Source organism: Staurois parvus, unplaced genomic scaffold (assembly GCF_062004578.1).
Source record: "Staurois parvus isolate SC_StPar_1 unplaced genomic scaffold, SC_StPar_1.0 ptg003153l, whole genome shotgun sequence".
Classification (NCBI taxonomy): domain Eukaryota; kingdom Metazoa; phylum Chordata; class Amphibia; order Anura; family Ranidae; genus Staurois; species Staurois parvus.
In genome coordinates this window covers 20,001-40,017 of record NW_028320949.1, presented here as the reverse complement: position 1 = coordinate 40,017, position 20,017 = coordinate 20,001, and the positions used below count along the sequence as shown (strand labels likewise).

The 20,017-nt window shown below is 50.1% G+C and overlaps 1 protein-coding gene across 2 annotated transcripts in view; it reads left to right on the top strand.

Moving 5' to 3' along the window:
- Window positions 1-20,017, top strand: part of HPN (hepsin) — a 38,152-nt gene that overhangs the window by 9,090 nt on the left and 9,045 nt on the right. The window contains exons 1-9 of one of the 2 annotated variants that reach the window (XM_089667287.1): window positions 6,243-6,320; window positions 7,224-7,297; window positions 9,308-9,377; window positions 12,008-12,106; window positions 13,723-13,764; window positions 14,090-14,219; window positions 15,781-15,903; window positions 16,765-16,805; window positions 18,181-18,346. In XM_089667287.1, coding sequence (XP_089523413.1) covers window positions 9,338-9,377; window positions 12,008-12,106; window positions 13,723-13,764; window positions 14,090-14,219; window positions 15,781-15,903; window positions 16,765-16,805; window positions 18,181-18,346 — 641 coding nt within the window. In that variant the 5' untranslated portion in view covers window positions 6,243-6,320; window positions 7,224-7,297; window positions 9,308-9,337. Of the gene's footprint in view, window positions 1-6,242; window positions 6,321-7,223; window positions 7,298-9,307; window positions 9,378-12,007; window positions 12,107-13,722; window positions 13,765-14,089; window positions 14,220-15,780; window positions 15,904-16,764; window positions 16,806-18,180; window positions 18,347-20,017 lie in introns of those variants that run through there. The other variant, XM_089667288.1, reaches the window with a different exon arrangement.

Sequence of the window (20,017 nt, the reverse complement as noted above, 5' to 3'; positions counted from 1 at the left end):
GGAACTTTAGTACCCGGCTCCCCATCCAGGACCTTGGCTCAGATGTTGGACGATCTCCGCCTTCTTCGGCACGCAGCGATTACAATATCGAATGATAACTCGTCCAGCTGGGCGGCTGGCACCACTTCCCTCTGCGACTGAAACCCGATCGCCCATCCCGATCCCCGTCCTAATGAACCGCGTTGTACGCGCCGATTGATGAGATGCGGGGAGGTATCTGTCATCTCGCCTCCATGAAAGACATCCCGCCAGGACAATAGCGCATTGTTGGGTGGCTGAGAGGGGGGGGGTCGGCCATTTTTATTATTTATTAACTCCGAGAGAGAAAAACTCCAGGAGGAATTCTCCGGACACACTGGGGGGGGGGGGGGCTACTGAATATTCTGGGGGGGGGGCGCTATGGAATATACCAGGTGAGGGAACCCGGACAGGAGGAATTCTCTGAATACACGGGGGGGGCTATGGAATATTCCGGGTGTAGGAACCCCAACAGGAAGAATTCTTGGGACATACGGGGGGCGCTATGGAATATTTGAAAGCTCAGCTCTCAGTCTTAGAGGCGGCGGGGGAAAGATGCAGCATCAGACCAATGCTGCATTCACCTGGGTAACTGCTTTTATCTGCTACCTCCACTCTTAACCAGACAAACGCATTGACTCCTGCTGTTCTTCTTTGGGTAACTGCTTTTATCTGCTACCTCCACTCTTAACCAGACAAACGCATTGACTCCTGTTAAATTCTCACCAAATGTTGTAATTATATCTGTGTATCTGTTGACTTGTCCTCACCTCTAGGCGCACTCAGGTTTATGACTGTGGCCTGGTTCCTAAGAATCATCCCCCCCTATTCATGTGAGCCTTATCAGCTTCTAATTGGGGCGGAGTTGAATGCTCATTTGAGCATCTCCCTATAAATTTAGTTCAGCTCATGGGGGAGATCTCTGATGGGGGGCACAGTCTCTGATGGGGGTGCTGCTTATGATGGAGTGCGGCTTTGAATGAGTGCAGAGCAGTTAAACACAGCAGTTGAACTTAAGCAGCAGGAAGACACAACAACAGCAAGAAACTCTACTGCATGCTGGACAGACTGCAAGGAAACACCCTGGGAAACATCTCTTACACACCTGAGTCCCACTCCGTGTACCTTTATATAATACACCCCTCTTCTGCTCCTCATATTACTATCCTCTGTTCACAAATCTCATTTCTTTACCCCTCTGCTCCACCCCAAAACTTGTACATCTCCCCCTCATTGCTATCATCTCCCTACTATTGCTTTCATCACCTCCCCAAAATGCCTCTTCCACTCCTCCTTCTCATTTTCCTCTCCTCTGTTCCCAAAATCCATTCACTATATCCCTCTGCTCCTCCCAAACATTTGTATATTGTGCCCTCACTGCTTCCCTCACCCATTTATGGCACCCACCACCTCCTCCTATTACTCCACTCTCCCACTGACCCCAACACCTCCACTAGTAGTTTCTCACGCTCCTGCACATCCCGCTCCCATGCCACCTTTCTCACCCTTCTCCTCCTCATAACCGCGGGGGACATCTCCCCGAATCCTGGCCCTCCACCACCTCCCTCACCCGCACAAAACCCTCCCACCTCCACGTCCTGCCACAACCCCCGCAACTTAGTATCTGTCCCCCTGCTCCCTAAAATCTCCCCCCCGTTTTCATGTGCACTCCTGAACGCCTGATCGGTGTGCAACAAGCTTACCGCCATCCACGACCTCTTTGTTTCCCGCTCCCTCAACCTCCTGGCGATTACGGAAACCTGGATCCAGCCCACTGACTCTACCTCCCCTGCTGCACTCTCCTACGGCGGTCTCACCTGGACCCACTCACCCAGGCCCAACGGTCGTAAAGGTGGTGGGGTTGGCCTGCTCCTATCACCGCTGAGCACCTTCCGAGTCCTCCCAAACCCCCCCTCCCTATCCTTCTCCTCCTTCGAGGCCCACTGCGTCCAACTATTCTTCCCAACCCCCCTGAAGATTGCTGTGATATACCGGCCTCCTGGATCCATAACCCGCTTCCTGGAAGACTTCTCCTCCTGGCTACCCTTCTTCCTCTCCTCTGAGCTACCCACTATCATCCTTGGGGATTTCAACATCCCTGTCAACCTCGACAACCCGGACACAGCCCGTCTCCTCCACTTAACCTCCTCCTTTGCACTTGCACAGTGCATACAATCCACCACCCACTCCGACGGTAATATCCTTGATCTTGTCTTCTCCAACCGCTGCGCTCCCCACAACCTCACTAACACCCCCTTCCCTCTCTCTGACCACAACCTGATCACCTTCTCTATCTCCTCATCCTCCAACGCCTACCCCTCCAAATGTCACACTACTACCAGCCGTAACCTCCGCAACCTTAACCCTGCCTCCCTCCACTCCGCAGTTGATCAACTCCATGACAGCATCCTCCCCCTGTCCTGCCCCGACTTGGCTATGACCGCCTACAACAATGCGCTGTCAACAGCCCTTGACTCACTAGCGCCTTTAACCACATGCAACATCAGACCCCGACCGCTCCAGCCCTGGCAGACTGATCACACCAAAACCCTCAAACGACACAGTCGTGCCCTGGAGCGACTATGGCGCAAAACCAAATCCCAACAAGCCTTCACCCGATACAAATCTGCCTTCCACACCTACACCTCCTTCCTCCATACTGCCAAACAAGCCTACTTCCTGACCCTCATCAAGGCCCTCTCCTCCAATCCTCGCCGACTCTTCTCCACCTTCAACTCTCTACTCTCGCCACCCCCACCTCTACCCAGCACCTCACTCACTGCCCTTGAGATTGCCAATCACTTCAAAAACAAGATTGACACAATTCGCAAGGACATTGCCGCAACTCACACGCCTTCTCAACCCGTCCCCTCTCACACAGCTACCCCCTCATCCCCCCTCCCCCTCGACATAACCCACAGGGACTTCGTCGCTGCTCAAACTCCCTCCAACCCCCTTCCCCCTCACTCAGCTACCCCCTCTACACCCCTCTCCCACGGCCCCACCACTGCTCTGACCTCCTCTCCCACCCCACCCTACATTCCTCATACTGAAGCTCCCCCAACACTCCGCACCTTTGACCTTACTACCATCGAAGAAGTCTCCAAGATCCTCTCTGATGCCCGCCTCACCACCTGCCCCCTTGACCCTATCCCCACACAACTCCTACAACCTCCCTCCCCCTCCATCCTACGCTCCCTCACCCACATCTTCAATCTCTCCCTCTCCTCCGGCACTTTCCCTTCCCCTCTGAAACATGCACACATCACCCCCATACTTAAAAAGCCCTCCCTGGACCCCAATGACCCGAACAACCTCAGACCCATCTCCCTGCTCCCATTTACATCTAAACTCCTCGAGCGCCTAGTCTACACCCGCCTATGCTCTCACCTCAACGACAACAACCTCCTCGATCCCCTACAGTCCGGCTTCCGTCCCCTACACTCCACCGAAACTGCCTTACTCAAACTCTCCAACGACCTGCTAACCGCCAAAGCTAATGGCCACTATTCAGTGCTCCTACTCCTTGACCTCTCTGCGGCCTTTGACACAGTCGACCACCCCCTCCTCCTCAAAAAACTACACTCCCTCGGCCTCAGAGATTCTGCTCTCTCCTGGCTCTCATCCTACCTGTCACAACGCTCTTTCAGCGTTACCTATAATGCCACCACCTCCCTCTCACTCCCCCTCTCTGTTGGGGTCCCCCAAGGCTCTGTCCTCGGGCCCCTTCTCTTCTCCATCTACACCTCCTCCCTTGGCCAACTCATACACTCTCACGGCTTCAACTACCACCTCTATGCCGACGACACACAAATCTATCTCTCAACCCCCCACCTCACCCCCTCGGTCTCCGCCCGAATCACACACCTGTTGAGCGACATATCAGACTGGATGTCGCTCCACTTCCTTAAACTGAACCTCTCCAAAACCGAGTTTCTTGTCTTCCCTCCAGCCCGGACACCACCCCCCATTGACTTCTCCATCATGTCCAACAACGCCACCATCAAACCCGCCCCGCAGGCCAGAGTACTTGGTGTCATTTTGGACTCCAACCTATCCTTCCAGCCCCAAGTCCACTCTTTAACAAACTCATGCAGACTCCACCTCCGCAACATCGCCAAAATCCGCACGTTCCTAACTCCAGAAACCACTAAACAGCTCATCCACTCCCTCATCATATCGCGACTCGACTACTGCAACTCCCTCCTCACTGGCCTGCCTCGCCGCTGGCTATCCCCGCTTCAGTCCATCCTGAATACGGCTGCCAGACTCATTCACCTTTCCAACCGCTCCGTTTCCGCCACCCCCCTCTGCCAATCCCTCCACTGGCTTCCGATTGCGCAACGGATCAAATTCAAAATCCTAACGCTGACGTACAAAGCTGTCCACCATACTGCCCCGAACTACATCACTGACCTAATATCCAAGTACCGCCCAGCACGCACACTCCGCTCCTCACAAGACCTCCTTCTCTCTAGTTCCCTGGTCTCCTCCTCCCATGCCCGCCTCCAGGACTTCTCCAGGGTGTCACCCATCCTCTGGAACTCCCTGCCCCAACCCATCAGATTATCACCTACTCTCCTCTCCTTTAGGCGCACCCTGAAAACCCATCTCTTCAGGGAAGCCTACCCCGCCCCCTGCTAACTTGCCGACCTCCTCCACTCTTCCTACCACTCCATCCCCCACAGCTATCTCCTCCTGTGCCACCATCCCCTCCCTCCTAGATTGTAAGCTTGAAAGAGCAGGGCCCTCGATCCCCTCATGTTTTGCATTGTATTGGTATTGTTCTGTCACATGTTCTGTCCCCCTTTGTAATGTACAGCGCTGAGCGAACTATTGGCGCTTTATAAATACTGAATAATAATAATAATAATAATAATAATAATATTCCGGATGTGGGAACCCCAACAGGAGGAATTCTCGGGACACACGGGGGGGGGGGCAGGGGGCACTGCGAAATATTCCGGGTGAGGGAACCCTGACAGGAGGAATCCTCCGGACACACGGGGAGGGCGTTGCAAAATATTCTAGGTGAAGGAACCCCGACAGGAGGAATTTTCCGGACACACGGGGGGACGCTGTGGAATATTCCGAGTGAGGGAACCCAGACAGGAGAAATCCTCCGGACACATGGGGGGGCGCTATGGAATATTCCGGGGGAGGGAACCTCGACAGGAGGAATTCTCTGGACACACCGGGGGGGGGGCACTATGGGATATTCCGGGGGAGGGAACCCTGACAGGAGGAATTCTCCGGACACACTGGGGGGGGGGCGTTGCTCTGGAATATTCCGGGGGAGGGAACCCCGACAGGAGGAATCCTCTGGACACATGGGGGGGCGCTATGGAATATTCCGGGGGAGGGAACCCTGACAGGAGGAATCCTCTGGACACACGGGGGGGGGGTGCTATGGGATATTTCGGGGGAGGGGACCCCGACTCTCTGTGAAGTCGCAGTTTCAAAGTCGTGTTCAGGCTCCATCTACGGTGGTGTGATTTGGATCTGACATTTCAGGACGTTCACCCAGGCCTTCCCAGAAAGTTGCTTCAAAGTCCCGCAAGTACTCAAGTCGCCTGTCAAAGTCGCACTGTAGGTCGTGCGACTTTCAGGTCGCAGTAGTGAGAAGCGAGACCTAATGACAATAATGTGGCAGCTGTCAAAGTCGACGTCCAAAGTAGCACCCATCCAAAGTCGCATCAAAGTCGTACCCATCCAAAGTCGCATCAAAGTAGCACCCATCCAAAGTCGCATCAAAGTAGCACCCATCCAAAGTCGCATCAAAGTCGTACCCATCCAAAGTCGCATCAAAGTAGCACCCATCCAAAGTCGCATCAAAGTAGCACCCATCCAAAGTCGCATCAAAGTCGTACCCATCCAAAGTCGCATCAAAGTAGCACCCATCCAAAGTCGCATCAAAGTCGCACTGGAAATCGCACAACTTTGGAGTCGCACAAGTGTGAATGGAGCCTAAACAAACGCACTTTTTATCGTCACAAATGGTTACAAATCGTATTTCGGCGTTTCCAGTCACCTCCCCCCTGAGCAGGCGATATTCGGCCGACTCTACGGCGGGCTGATCGGTATTCTGTGCGATATCAGGTGACCAGGAAGCGCCCCCTCTAGGTGTAGGGGGGATGGGTTGAAGGTGTTGTCAGGTGTGCTCTTGTTGTCTCCTCCCCTGCTGCCGTCCTGCCTCTCATCACCCCCCCCCCCCGTATCTTCTCATTCTTTCCCCACCTCATCATCCCCTCAGGACTTCCAGTGACTTGAGTTTCTCCTCCATACAATCGCCTTCCTTGCAGGTTCCCGCAGACGACTTTCCCTTCCAGCTTTTTTTTTTGGAACTCGTTTTTACTCCCTTTCTTCGGCCCATTGTTGGCCCTCTCGGACTGTCCCTCGATCCCTTGATCCCTTGATCCCTCTCTCCCTTGATCCCTCAGTCCCTCGGTCCCTGATCTCTCTATCCCTCAGTCCCTGATCCCTCTATCCCTCGGTCCCACGGTCCCTGATTCCTCAGTTCCTCAATCCTTGATCCCTCTATCTGTGATCCCTCAGTCCCTCGGTCCCTGATCTCTCTATCCCTCGGTCCCTGATCCATCTATCCCTCAGTCCCTCAATCCCTGATCACTCTATCCCTCAGTCCCTGATCCCTTGGTCCCTCAATCCCTGATCCCTCTATCTCTCGATGCCTTGATCCTTGATCTCTCTATCCCTCGGTCCCTCTATCCCTGATCCCTCGGTCCCTTGATCCCTGATTCCTCTATCCCTCGACCCCTTTATCCCTCAGTCCCTCAACCCCTCTATCCCTTGATCCCTCTATCCCTCAATCTCTGATCCCTCGATCCCTCAATCTCTGATCCCTCGATCCCTCTATTCCTGATCCCTCTATCCCTTGGTCCCTCAACCCCTCTATCCCTTGATCCCTGATCCCTCTATCCCTCAATCTCTGATCCCTCGATCCCTCGATCCCTCTATCCCTCAATCTCTGATCCCTCAATCCCTCTATTCCTGATCCCTCTATCCCTCGGTTCCTGATCCCTTGGTCCCTCAATCTCTGATCCCTCTATCCCTGATCCCTCGGTCCCTTGATCCCTCTATCCCTGATCCCTCGGTCCCTTGATCCCTCTATCCCTGATCCCTCTATCCCCTGATCTGTCTGTCACCCGTCTCCTGCTTCTCACATCTGCCTGTCTCTCTCTTTGCAGTGGAATGGTCGCCGCCGACCCCCGGCCTCCTCGGCTGAGATTGGAGGGGGAGCGATCAGCGGAGATCCAGTAAGGTGAGTGACATTTCATCGATCGTTCCCGCAGGGTAGAAAAAACAAAAAGACGCTGCATGACTTGTCGCCCGATGGGGGAAATGTTGTGGCCATCGGCTATAGAGACAATGAAAGATCTGACAGGCATGCTGCAAGTCGTCGCAGGAAAAATGGGATTCCGGAATGTTTGTAAGAAGATCGAGTCGGGAAAGTCAGAGGATTCGCTCGTTTTTGAATTGCTTGAATAGTTGTAGTGTAGGTCTACCGAATCTGCAGGAAACCGGGAATCCGTGTGATCGGGAATCCGTGTGACCGGGAATCCGTGTGATAGGGGAATCTGTGTGATCTGGAATCCCTGTGATCAAGAATCTGTATGATCGGGAATCCGTGTGACCGGGAATCCGTGTGATAGGGGAATCTGTGTGATCGGGAATCCGTGTGACCGGGAATCCGTGTGACCGGGAATCCGTGTGACCGGGAATCCGTGTAATAGGGGAATCTGTGTGATCTGGAATCCCTGTGATCAAGAATCTGTATGATCGGGAATCACTGTGATTGGGAATCTGTATGATCGGGAATCCGTGTGACCGGGAATCCGTGTGATAGGGGAATCTGTGTGATCTGGAATCCCTGTGATCAAGAATCTGTATGATCGGGAATCACTGTGATTAGGAATCTGTATGATCGGAAATCTGTATGATCAAGAATCTGTATGATCGGGAATCCGTGTGACCGGGAATCTGTATGACTGGGAATCTGTGTGATAGGGGAATCTGTGTGATCTGGAATCTCTGTGATCAAGAATCTGTGTGATCGGGAATCCGTATGATCGGGAATCCATGTGATTGGGTATCCTTATGATCAAGAATCTGTATGATCGGGAATTTGTGTGATCAGGAATCCGTATGATCGGGAATCCAGACAATCAAGAATCCATGTGATAGGGGAATCCGTGTAATCGGGAATCCAGGCAATCAAAAATCCATGTGATCGAGAATCTGTGTGATCGGGAATCCATGCAATCAATAATCCATGTGATCGGGAATCCATGCAATCGATAATCCGTGTGATTGGGAACCTATGCAATCAATAATCTGTGTGATTGGGAACCTATGAAATCAATAATCCGTGTGATCGGGAATCTGTGTGATCGGGAATCCATGCAATCAATAATCCATGTGATCAGGAATCCATGCAATCAATAATCCGTGTGATCGGGAATCTGTGTGATTGGGAATCTGTGTGATCGGGAATCCAGGCAATCAATAATCCATGTGATCAGGAATCTGTGTGATTGGGAATCTGTGTGATTGGTAATCCATGCAATCAATAATCCATGTGATCAGGAATCCATGCAATCAATAATCCGTGTGATCGGGAATCTGTGTGATCGGGAATCCAGGCAATCAATAATCTGTGTGATCGGGAATCTGTGTGATAGGGAATCTGTGTGATTGGCAATCCATGCAATCAATAATCCATGCAATCAATAATCCGTGTGATTGGGAATCTGTGTGATCAATAATCCATGCAATCGGGAATCCATGCAATCAAGTACCTAGGCAGTCAGGAATCCATGCATTGAAGAATCATTTTTTTCCCTGCATCCAAAACGCACAGAAAGTCGGTGATCTGGTTGTCAGTGTCATAGGTCACATCAGTGCTTGCAGTTCCGGAGCGTTCCGGATGCAGGGAAAAAAAAGTAGAACCGGCTGCACTTTTCCTGCACAGAACCGCACTGGAATGCACCAAAACGCACCAAAAATTCCCTATTTAAATTGAATAAAAAGAGAGAGAAAAAAATAAACCGAAACGCGTCAAAAACGCACATGTGGAAATGCATCCGGAACGCGTTTGTGTGGTGTGATCCGGCCCATACAGGGGATCAGTGGAGGTCCAATTATCTGCTGAGTGTGCTGTGCGGCCCGAAGACGGGTCATAGGAGGACATGCTGGGGTGGGGGGGACGGGGGAGCAAACAAAGGAGCCCTTATGGGGAGATAATGACAGATACTAACCAGGTCTCTTCCAGGGCGCCCGGACCTCTCATTACATTCCTGGGATGGTACACGACCGCTCCTCAGAGATGGTACAGAGAGACGGTGAGTCGCCCAGCACTTTATTTAAAACGAACAAAAAAAAAAAAAAAATCAGATAAAAGCTATGTGGGTGGAGCCTCCAGGTATAGAGACGCAGAGGGCGGGAACATCGGCGTCGTTTCGGATTCGTGAAGTTAATCGTTTCGTCATATTCGCGATGTTCGGAGGATTCGTTTTCCGGGAATTCGTTTCATACAATCGTTTTTTTTTAACCGATTCAAAATTGGAAAATTAAAATTCGACTTTTGAAATTCGAGTTTCAGGAGATGGCTAGACTCGTCCTATTCTGTTCTATTCTGTTCTATTCTGTTCTATTCAACTATATTCTTTTATTTTATATTCCATTCTGTGTTTTATTCTATTCTATTCTATTCTACTCCTCTATATTCTATACTATTTTTTTTTCTATTTTATTCTTTTATTTTCTATTCCATTCTGTGTTTTATTCTATTCTATTCTATTCTACTCCTCTATATTCTATACTATTTTTTTTTCTATTTTATTCTTTTATTTTCTATTCCATTCTGTGTTTTTTCTGTTCTCTGCTCTTCTATTTAATTCTATTCTATTTATTTTTCCATTCTATTCTATTCCTTTATTTTTTACTCTATTCTAATCTGTTTCATTTTTCTTTTCTATTCCAATCCACTCCTCTATTTTATATTCTGTTCAATTTTTTTATATTCTAGTCTTTTATTTTATTTTCTATTCTGTTTTATTCTGTTCTGTTCTTTTCTATTCATTTATTTTCTATTTTATGCTATTCTGTTTTTTTCTTCATTTTTTCTTCAATTCTATTTTTTTATATTCTCTTCTGTTTTTTTTTATTCTATTCTATTTGATTCTGTTTTTTATTCTCTTCTCTTCTATTTTACTTTATTCTATTTATTTTTCTTTTCTTTCAAATCTATTCATTTTTTATATTCTATTCTGTTTAATTTGATTATATTCCTTTACTTTATATTCTATTCTATCTTATTCTATTCCTTTATTTTCTATTCTGTTTTATTCTATTCTCTTCTCTTCTATTTTATTTTATTCCATTTCCTTTCTTTTCTATTCTGTTTTATAATATTCTGAGCTACTTTATTCTGATCCATTCATTCTATTTTATTCTATTCTCTTTTCTTCTATTCTATTTTATTCCATTATATTCCTTTCTTTTCTACTCGGTTGTATAATATTCTGTGCTATTTTATTCTGATCTATTAATTTCTATTTTATTCTATTCTATTCTCTTATATTCTATTTTATTTTATTCCTTTATTTTATATTCTATTCTATCTTATTCTATTCCTTTATTTTTTGTTCTGTTTTATTCTATTCTCTTCTCTTTTCTTCTATTCTATTTTATTCCATTTCCTTTCTTTTCTATTCTGTTTTATAATAATCTGAGCTACTTTATTCTGATCCATTCATTTCTATTTTATTATGTTCTCTTTTCTTATATTCTTTTTTATTACATTCTATTCCTTTCTATTCTGTTTTATAAAATTCTGTGCTATTTTATCCCGATCTATTAATTTCTATTTTATTCTCTTTTCTTATATTCTATTTTATTCTATTCCTTTCTTTTCTATTCTGTTTTATAATATTCTGTGCTGTTTTATTCTGATCTATTAATTTATATTTTGTTCTATTCTCTTTTTTAATATTCTATTTTATTCCATTATATTCCTTTCTTTTCTACTCGGTTGTATAATATTCTGTTCGCTATTTTGCTATATATTAATATTAATATATATTAATATTCTGTTTGCTATTTTATTCTGATCTATTCATTTCTGTTTTGTTTATTCTATTCTCTTTTCTTATATTCTATTTTATTCCATTCTACAGTATTCCTTTCTTTTCTATTCTGATTTATAATATTCTGTGCTATTTTATTCGGATCTATTTCTATTCTGTTTTACTCTATTCTTTTCTATTCTATTCTAGAAAGCCGTCTAAGCAGGAATCATCATCTTATTTCGCTTTTATAACTCACTGTATTTATTGCAATATGTTCATTTTCAAATTTGAATTCGGATAATTAGTTTTGTTATAATTTATTTCAGATTAGTTGAAATCCGTTACTCTTGTGATTCAGAAATTCGGATACATCTGAATCTCCGAATAATGAAAACGCTGTCCGAATTTCGACTTGTAACCTAAACAGACCAGACATGTCCATCCAGGTACCGATGCGAGTCGGCAATGCTCGCAACCCTGGAAGAGGTTTGCGCTCGCGCCAAATTCCACATTCGAACTGCGTCGTGTGAGCTGTAACAGCCGCTTGTAGCCTCTATCGGAAGCTCAGGTGTCAGGGTGACAACACAGGAGCAAAATTTAGGAGGCAGGGCCAGTGTTGTCACCCATTAACAGGAAGTGCCTGAACAAGGACCCTTTTTGGCAGGATCACCGGGGATTATTTTGGTGAATATTGCAGATTAAAATTCAGAAAACAAAAATGTAAAACCCTCGAGGGCGGGTTCGGCTGTGAGGAATTAAATTCCGCGCCATTGATCGAAAACCGATGGAAAGCTTTAAAAGAAGGACGAGTGTAGAATTGTGTCGGGCGATACAATGTATCTTTTTGTTTGAATTGGCGACATTATTTCAATGGTATTTCCTCTGCCTCCTTCTGCCGCTAGTGAGCAAAGGTTGTCACTGGACCCCGCTGAGGATTCTGGGAATGGCGGTCTGTATCTTCATCTCATTGGCTGGAGTTGGAGTCACAATCTGGGCAGTAGGTAAGACGAAGCGCGATTTCGTTTTTTGGTCTTTATTTTTCGATGATCCGTTAAATATTGGTATACGGCGTTCTGTACGTAATTTAGGCTTCTTTTACGTTGGAGGCCGGGGGGGCGGTCAGGCAAGTACCGTTCTCCTGGCAACCGCCAAACCCAGACACGTCCATCGGATTGCCAGACAGAGAAGCGTGATTGGTCACTCCAGAGAACATGTCTCCTCTGCTCTAGAGTCCAGTGGCGGCGTGCTTTACACCACGGCATCCGACGCTTTGCATTGCACTTGGTGATGGAAGGCTTGGATGCAGCTGCTCGGCCATGGAAACCCATTCCATGAAGCTCTCTACGCACTGTTGTTGGGCTCATCTGAAGGCCACACCAAGTTTGGAGGTCTTTAGCTATTGACTCTGCAGGCAGTTGGTGACTTCTGCGCACTGTGCGCTTCAGCATGCGCTGACCCCGCTCTGTCATGTGACATGGCCTACCACTTGGAGGCTGAGTGGCTGTTGTTCCCAGTTGCTTCCACTTTGTTATAATCCCACTAACAGTTGAGCGTGGAATATTTAGTAGCCAGGAAATGTCACGGATGGACTTATTGCCCAGGTGGCCACCTATCACGGGACCACGCTTGGAGTCACTGAGCTCCTGAGAGCGACCCATTCTTTCACCAATGTTTGTAGAAGCCGTCTGCATGTCTAGGGGCTTGATTGTATACACCTGTGTCCATGGAGGTGATTGGAGCACCTGAATCACATGATATGGAGGGGATTGGAACACCTGAATAGCATGATATGGGGGGATTGCAACACCTGAATCACATGATATGGGGGGATTGGAACACCTGAAACACATGATATGGAGGGGATTGGAACACCTGAGTCACATGATTCGGAGGGGATTGGAACACCTGAATCACATGAAATGGGGGGGGATTGGAAGACCTGAATCACATGATATGGGGGGAATTGGAACACCTGAATTACATGATATGGGGGGATTGGAACACCTGAATCACATGATATGGGGGATTGGAACACCTGAATCACATGATATGGGGGGGATTGGAACACCTGAATCACATGATTGGGAGGGGATTGGAACACCTGAGTCACATGATTCGGAGGGGATTGGAACACCTGAATCACATGAAATGGGGGGGATTGGAACACATGAATCACATGATATGGGGGGGATTGGAACACCTGAATCACATGATATGGGGGATTGGAACGCCTAAATCACATGATATGGGGGGATTGGAACACCTGAATCACATGATATGGGGGGGATTGGAAAACCTGAATCACATGATATGGGGGGGATTGGAACACCTGAATCACATGATAAGGGGGGGATTGGAACACCTGAATCACATGATAAGGGGGGGATTGGAACACCTGAATCACATGATATGGGGGAGGATTGGAACAACTGAATCATATGATATGAAGGGGATTGGAACACCTGAATCACATGATTGGGAGGGCGGGGCCAAAACTTTGGGCAATATAGTGAACTTCTGAGATGGGTTTTAGTGACACCATTGGCACCTCTAATGCCTGCGTTCTATATATTGGCCTGCTGGGTCTCGGCCTCATCCTTGTCTGTTTCTTTTGCAGTGACATATGTTCTGAAGAACGAGACATCGAACATCTACATCGGTAATTCGTCCTGCAGGGGGAGCGGATCTGGGATCCCCATAGAGATTTATGTTGCAATATTTTTTTTTTACACTCCAGATTGTGAGAATAATTCTGGAGGCCGGAGGAATGTCGCTCACCGAGTTTGGTAACAGGGTGTCACCCGCAGGCGGGGACACCGAACGTTTCCTCCGACAGACTCACAATGCCGCATAGCGTTGGGGCGCCATTTTAAAATGCTGAATCGCATCATTAGAAAATCTAGTTTAGAAAGGCGATCTCTGATTGGACGAGACGCAGGACATTGTATCCAATACTCACCAGGCTTGCTTCTGTGCTCTCTCAGTCCAGGTGAATTCACCCGATCACAGGCTCACCGTCTACGATGAAAAGGAACGGAGCTGGCGCCTGGTGTGCTCGTCCCTCGCCAATGACGCAGTGGCTGCACTGAGCTGCGAAGAGATGGGATTTATCAGGTGATGGACTCCACTCCTCCCTCAATCTGACTCTCCTCTCCTGAAATACTCTGCCCTGCTGGAGGACTCCGATCCTTCCTCTATAACTCTCCTCTCCTGAAATACTCTGCCCTGCTGGAGGACTCCGCTCCTTCCTCTATAACTCTCCTCTCCTGAAATACTCTGCACTGCTGGGGGACTCCGCTCCTTCCTCTATAACTCTCCTCTCCTGAAATACTCTGCACTGCTGGAGGACTCCTCTCCTTCCTCTATAACTCCTCTCCTGAAATACTCTGCACTGCTGGAGGACTCCGCTCCTTCCTCTATAACTCCTCTCCTGAAATACTCTGCACTGCTGGAGGACTCCTCTCCTTCCTCTATAACTCCTCTCCTGAAATACTCTGCACTGCTGGAGGACTCCGCTCCTTCCTCTATAACTCCTCTCCTGAAATACTCTGCCCTGCTGGAGGACTCCGCTCCTTCCTCTATAACTCTCCTCTCCTGAAATACTCTGCGCTGCTGGAGGACTCCGCACCTTCCTCTATAACTCTCCTCTCCTGAAATACTCTGCACTGCTGGAGGACTCCTCTCCTTCCTCTATAACTCCTCTCCTGAAATACTCTGCACTGCTGGAGGACTCCTCTCCTTCCTCTATAACTCCTCTCCTGAAATACTCTGCGCTGCTGGAGGACTCCGCTCCTTCCTCTATAACTCCTCTCCTGAAATACTCTGCACTGCTGGAGGACTCCGCTCCTTCCTCTATAACTCCTCTCCTGAAATACTCTGCGCTGCTGGAGGACTCCTCTCCTTCCTCTATAACTCCTCTCCTGAAATACTCTGCACTGCTGGAGGACTCCTCTCCTTCCTCTATAACTCCTCTCCTGAAATACTCTGCACTGCTGGAGGACTCCGCTCCTTCCTCTATAACTCCTCTCCTGAAATACTCTGCTCTGCTGGAGGACTCCGCTCCTTCCTCTATAACTCTCCTCTCCTGAAATACTCTGCACTGCTGGAGGACTCCGCTCCTTCCTCTATAACTCTCCTCTCCTGAAATACTCTGCACTGCTGGAGGACTCCTCTCCTTCCTCTATAACTCTCCTCTCCTGAAATACTCTGCACTGCTGGAGGACTCCGCTCCTTCCTCTATAACTCCTCTCCTGAAATACTCTGCGCTGCTGGAGGACTCCGCTCCTTCCTCTATAACTCCTCTCCTGAAATACTCTGCACTGCTGGAGGACTCCGCTCCTTCCTCTATAACTCCTCTCCTGAAATACTCTGCGCTGCTGGAGGACTCCGCTCCTTCCTCTATAACTCTCCTCTCCTGAAATACTCTGCACTGCTGGAGGACTCCTCTCCTTCCTCTATAACTCTCCTCTCCTGAAATACTCTGCACTGCTGGAGGACTCCTCTCCTTCCTCTATAACTCTCCTCTCCTGAAATACTCTGCGCTGCTGGAGGACTCCGCTCCTTCCTCTATAACTCTCCTCCTGAAATACTCTGCACTGCTGGAGGACTCCGCTCCTTCCTCTATAACTCTCAGTTGGTGTCACAGAAATCCTCTTTCTCTGTATTCTGGTATAAGGTCTCTGAGTAATCAGGAGCTCCGCGGGGAGACGGCGGGAACCAATGGCACGTCGGGATATTTTTGTGTCCAGGAATCTCAGCTCTCCAGCGCCAAAAGGCTTCTAGAGGTTCTGACAGTTTGGTGAGTTTCTGCCATTGACTTCAAGGCAAAAATACAAACCCAGATGTAGCTAAATGACTTCCGGGTGCGTCCCCATGAACCGCTCTCCTCCGGGTAGGAGGAGCTCACACCACCTTTGTACAGAAGGGAAAGGTAATCACACTGGGAGCATTGCTCGTCTCTGACCTGCGACTCTGACCTGCGACTCTGACCTGCGACTCTGACCCGCATCTCTGACCCGCGACTCTGACCCGTGACTCTGACCTGCGACTCTGACCCGCGACTCTGACCCGTGACTCTGACCCGTGACTCTGACCCGCATCTCTGACCCGTGACTCTGACCCGCGACTCTGACCCGCATCTCTGACCCGCGACTCTGACCCGTGACTCTGACCCGCGACTCTGACCCGCATCTCTGACCCGCGACTCTGACCCGTGACTCTGACCCGCATCTCGGACCCGTGACTCTGACCCATGACTCTGACCCGTGACTCTGACCCGCATCTCTGACCCGTGACTCTGACCCGTGACTCTGACCCGTGACTCTGACCTGCATCTCTGACCCGCATCTCTGACCCGTGACTCTGACCCGCATCTCTGACCCGTGACTCTGACCCGCGACTCTGACCCGTGACTCTGACCCGCGAATCTGACCCGTGACTCTGACCCGTGACTCTGACCCGTGACTCTGACCCGCATCTCTGACCCGTGACTCTGACCCGCATCTCTGACCCGTGACTCTGACCAGAACCCGGGCTCTGCGGATTACAGCCTGCAGCACGGCTCTACTGGAAAGACCAACCACAAGAAGATGTCGGAATCTGGCATTCATTTTGTTTTTGCGTCCTCAGTGCCAGTTACTGATTGTGCTTTCTCCCCCAGCGACTGTCCCAGCGGCAGATTCCTCTCCATCCAATGTCACGGTAAGTGCAGTATAGGGAGAGATTGGTTCTGCTCATCCCTCCTAGATCCCCTTCTATCACCCCTCCCCCCCTTCCCTCTCCTCTGCTTCTGTTATCCATTGTTTCTCCTCTCCACCTACTTTCCTCTCTTCTCCTCTCTTTTCCTTCCTCTCCACTCCTCTTCCTCATGTTACCTCACCTCACCTCCCTTCTTCTCTCCTCTCCACTCCAGTTCCTCCCCTCTCTTCTCCAGTCCCAGTACCCTTCCCTCCCCTCCCCTCTCTTCTCCAGTCCCAGTCACCTTCCCTCCCCTCCCCTCTCTTCTCCAGTCCCAGTCCCCTTCCTTCCCCTCCCCTCTCTTCTCTAGTCCCAGTCCCCTTCCCTTCCTTCCCCTCTCCTCTCCTCCCCTCCCTTCTCTTCTCCAGCCCCAGTCCCCTTACCTTCCCTCCCCTCTCCAGTCCCAGTCCCCTTCCCCTCTCCTCTCCTCCCCTCCCTTCTCTTCTCCAGTCCCAGTCCCCTTCCCTCCCCTCCCCTCTCTTCTCCAGTCCCAGTCCCCTTCCCTCCCCTCCCCTCTCTTCTCCAGTCCCCTTCCCTCCCCTCCCCTCTCTTCTCCAGTCCCAGTCCCCTTCCCTTCCTTCCCCTCCCCTCCCCTCTCTTCTCCAGTCCCAGTCCCCTTCCTTCCCCTCCCCTCTCTTCTCCAGTCCCAGTCCCCTTCCCTCCCCTCTCTTCTCCAGTCCCAGTCCCCTTCCTTCCCCTCCCCTCTCTTCTCCAGTCCCAGTCCCCTTCCCTCCCCTCTCTTCTCCAGTCCCAGTCCCCTTCCTTCCCCTCCCCTCTCTTCTCCAGTCCCAGTCCCCTTCCCTCCCCTCCCCTCTCTTCTCCAGTCCCAGTCCCCTTCCTTCCCCTCCCCTCTCTTCTCCAGTCCCAGTCCCCGTCCCCTTCCCTTCCTTCCCCTCTCTTCTCCAGTCTCTTTCCAGTCCCAGTCCCCTTCCCTCCCCTCTCTTCTCTAGTCCCAGTCCCCTTCCCTTCCTTCCCCTCTCCTCTCCTCCCCTCCCTTCTCTTCTCCAGTCCCAGTCCCCTTCCCTTCCTTCCCCTCTCTTCTCCTCCCCTCCCTTCTCTTCTCCAGCCCCAGTCTACTTCCCTTCCCTCCCCTCTCTTCTTCAGCCCCAGTCCCAGTCCCCTTCCCTCCCTTCCCCTCTCCTCTCCTCCCCTCCCTTCCCCTCTCCTCTCCTCCCCTCCCTTCTCTTCTTCAGCCCCAGTCCCAGTCCCCTTCCCTCTCCAGTCCCAGAATAGAAAATCAAAGAATAGAATAGAATAGAATAGAATCAATTAGATTCTATTTTATTTTTTGTTCTCCCTTCCTCTCTGTTCTGATCCTTTTTTCTTCCTGCGTTCTCAGACTGCGGTCGCAGGAAGATGGCGGTGGACAGAATTGTGGGTGGACAGAACGCAGCTCTGGGCCGCTGGCCGTGGCAGGTCAGCTTGCGATACGATGGGGCCCATTTGTGCGGTGGCTCCTTGATCTCCAGTGAGTGGGTCCTCACAGCTGCACATTGTTTCCCTGAGTGAGTATTCGGTCTGGGAGGCCTAGAAATGCCGGGATAATGGAGGACTATTCATGTGGCCCAGAGTCTGTGGATGCAGTAAAGCATGCTTGTTATACTAACTGAGGAACCTAAGGGGTTAATCCTCTGCATGGTGTGCAAAGGCTGTTTGATCCTGTCTTCTCTGATCCTCCCCTTCTTCCAGTGTCCCCTTCTTATCTCCTGATAAGACATATTGTGTGGAGTCACTCTGCACATGCTCAGTTTGGTGTGTATTTCTTTTCTTTTTTTTTTTTGCTTGGGAGAGTGCATGTGATCAGCACAGGGCCAGTCAGCACTGTCCAGACAGAGGTCAGGTGTAGTGGGGTCCAGGGAGACCAAATATAATGAGTGCAGAGTCCAAGAGAGTGGATACAGTGAATGCGGGGTCCGGGGAGAGCGGATATAGTGAACATGGGGTCCGGGGAGAGCGGATATAGTGAATGCAGGGTCTGGGGAGAGCGGATATAGTGAACATGGGGTCCGGGGAGAGCGGATATAGTGAATGCAGGGTCTGGGGAGAGCGGATATAGTGAATGCAGGGACTGGGGAGAGCGGATATAGTGAATGCGGGGTCTGGGGAGAGCGGATATAGTGAATGCGGGGTCCGGGGAGAGCGGATATAGTGAATGCGGGGTCTGGGGAGAGCGGATATAGTGAATGCGGGCTCCGGGGAGAGCGGATATAGTGAATGCGGGGTCCGGGGAGAGCGGATATAGTGAATGCGGGGTCCGGGGAGAGCGGATATAGTGAATGCGGGGTCTGGGGAGAGCGGATATAGTGAATGCGGGCTCCGGGGAGAGCGGATATAGTGAATGCGGGGTCCGGGGAGAGCGGATATAGTGAATGCGGGGTCCGGGGAGAGCAGATATAGTGAATGCAGGGTCCGGGGAGAGCGGATATAGTGAATGCGGGGTCCGGGGAGAGCGGATATAGTGAATGCGGGGTCCGGGGAGAGCGGATATAGTGAATGAGGGGTCCGGGGAGAGCGGATATAGTGAATGCGGGGTCTGGGGAGAGCTGATATAGTGAATGAGGGGTCCGGGGAGAGCGGATATAGTGAATGCGGGGTCCGGGGAGAGCGGATATAGTGAATGCGGGGTCTGGGGAGAGCGGATATAGTGAATGAGGGGTCCGGGGAGAGCGGATATAGTGAATGCGGGGTCCGGGGAGAGCGGATATAGTGAATGCGGGGTCTGGGGAGAGCGGATACAGTGAATGTGGGGTCCGGGGAGAGCGGATATAGTGAATGAGGGGTCCGGGGAGAGCGAATACAGTGAATGAGGGGTCCGGGGAGAGCGGATACAGTGAATGCGGGGTCCGGGGAGAGCAGATATAGTGAATGCGGGGCCCGGGGAGAGAGGATATAGTGAATGCGGGGTCCGGGGAGAGCGGATACAGTGAATGCGGGGTCCGGGGAGAGCAGATATAGTGAATGCGGGGTCCGGGGAGAGCGGATATAGTGAATGAGGGGTCCGGGGAGAGCGGATATAGTGAATGCGGGGCCCGGGGAGAGAGGATATAGTGAATGCGGGGTCCGGGGAGAGCGGATATAGTGAATGCGGGGTCTGGGGAGAGCGGATATAGTGAATGCGGGCTCCGGGGAGAGCGGATATAGTGAATGCGGGGTCCGGGGAGAGCGGATATAGTGAA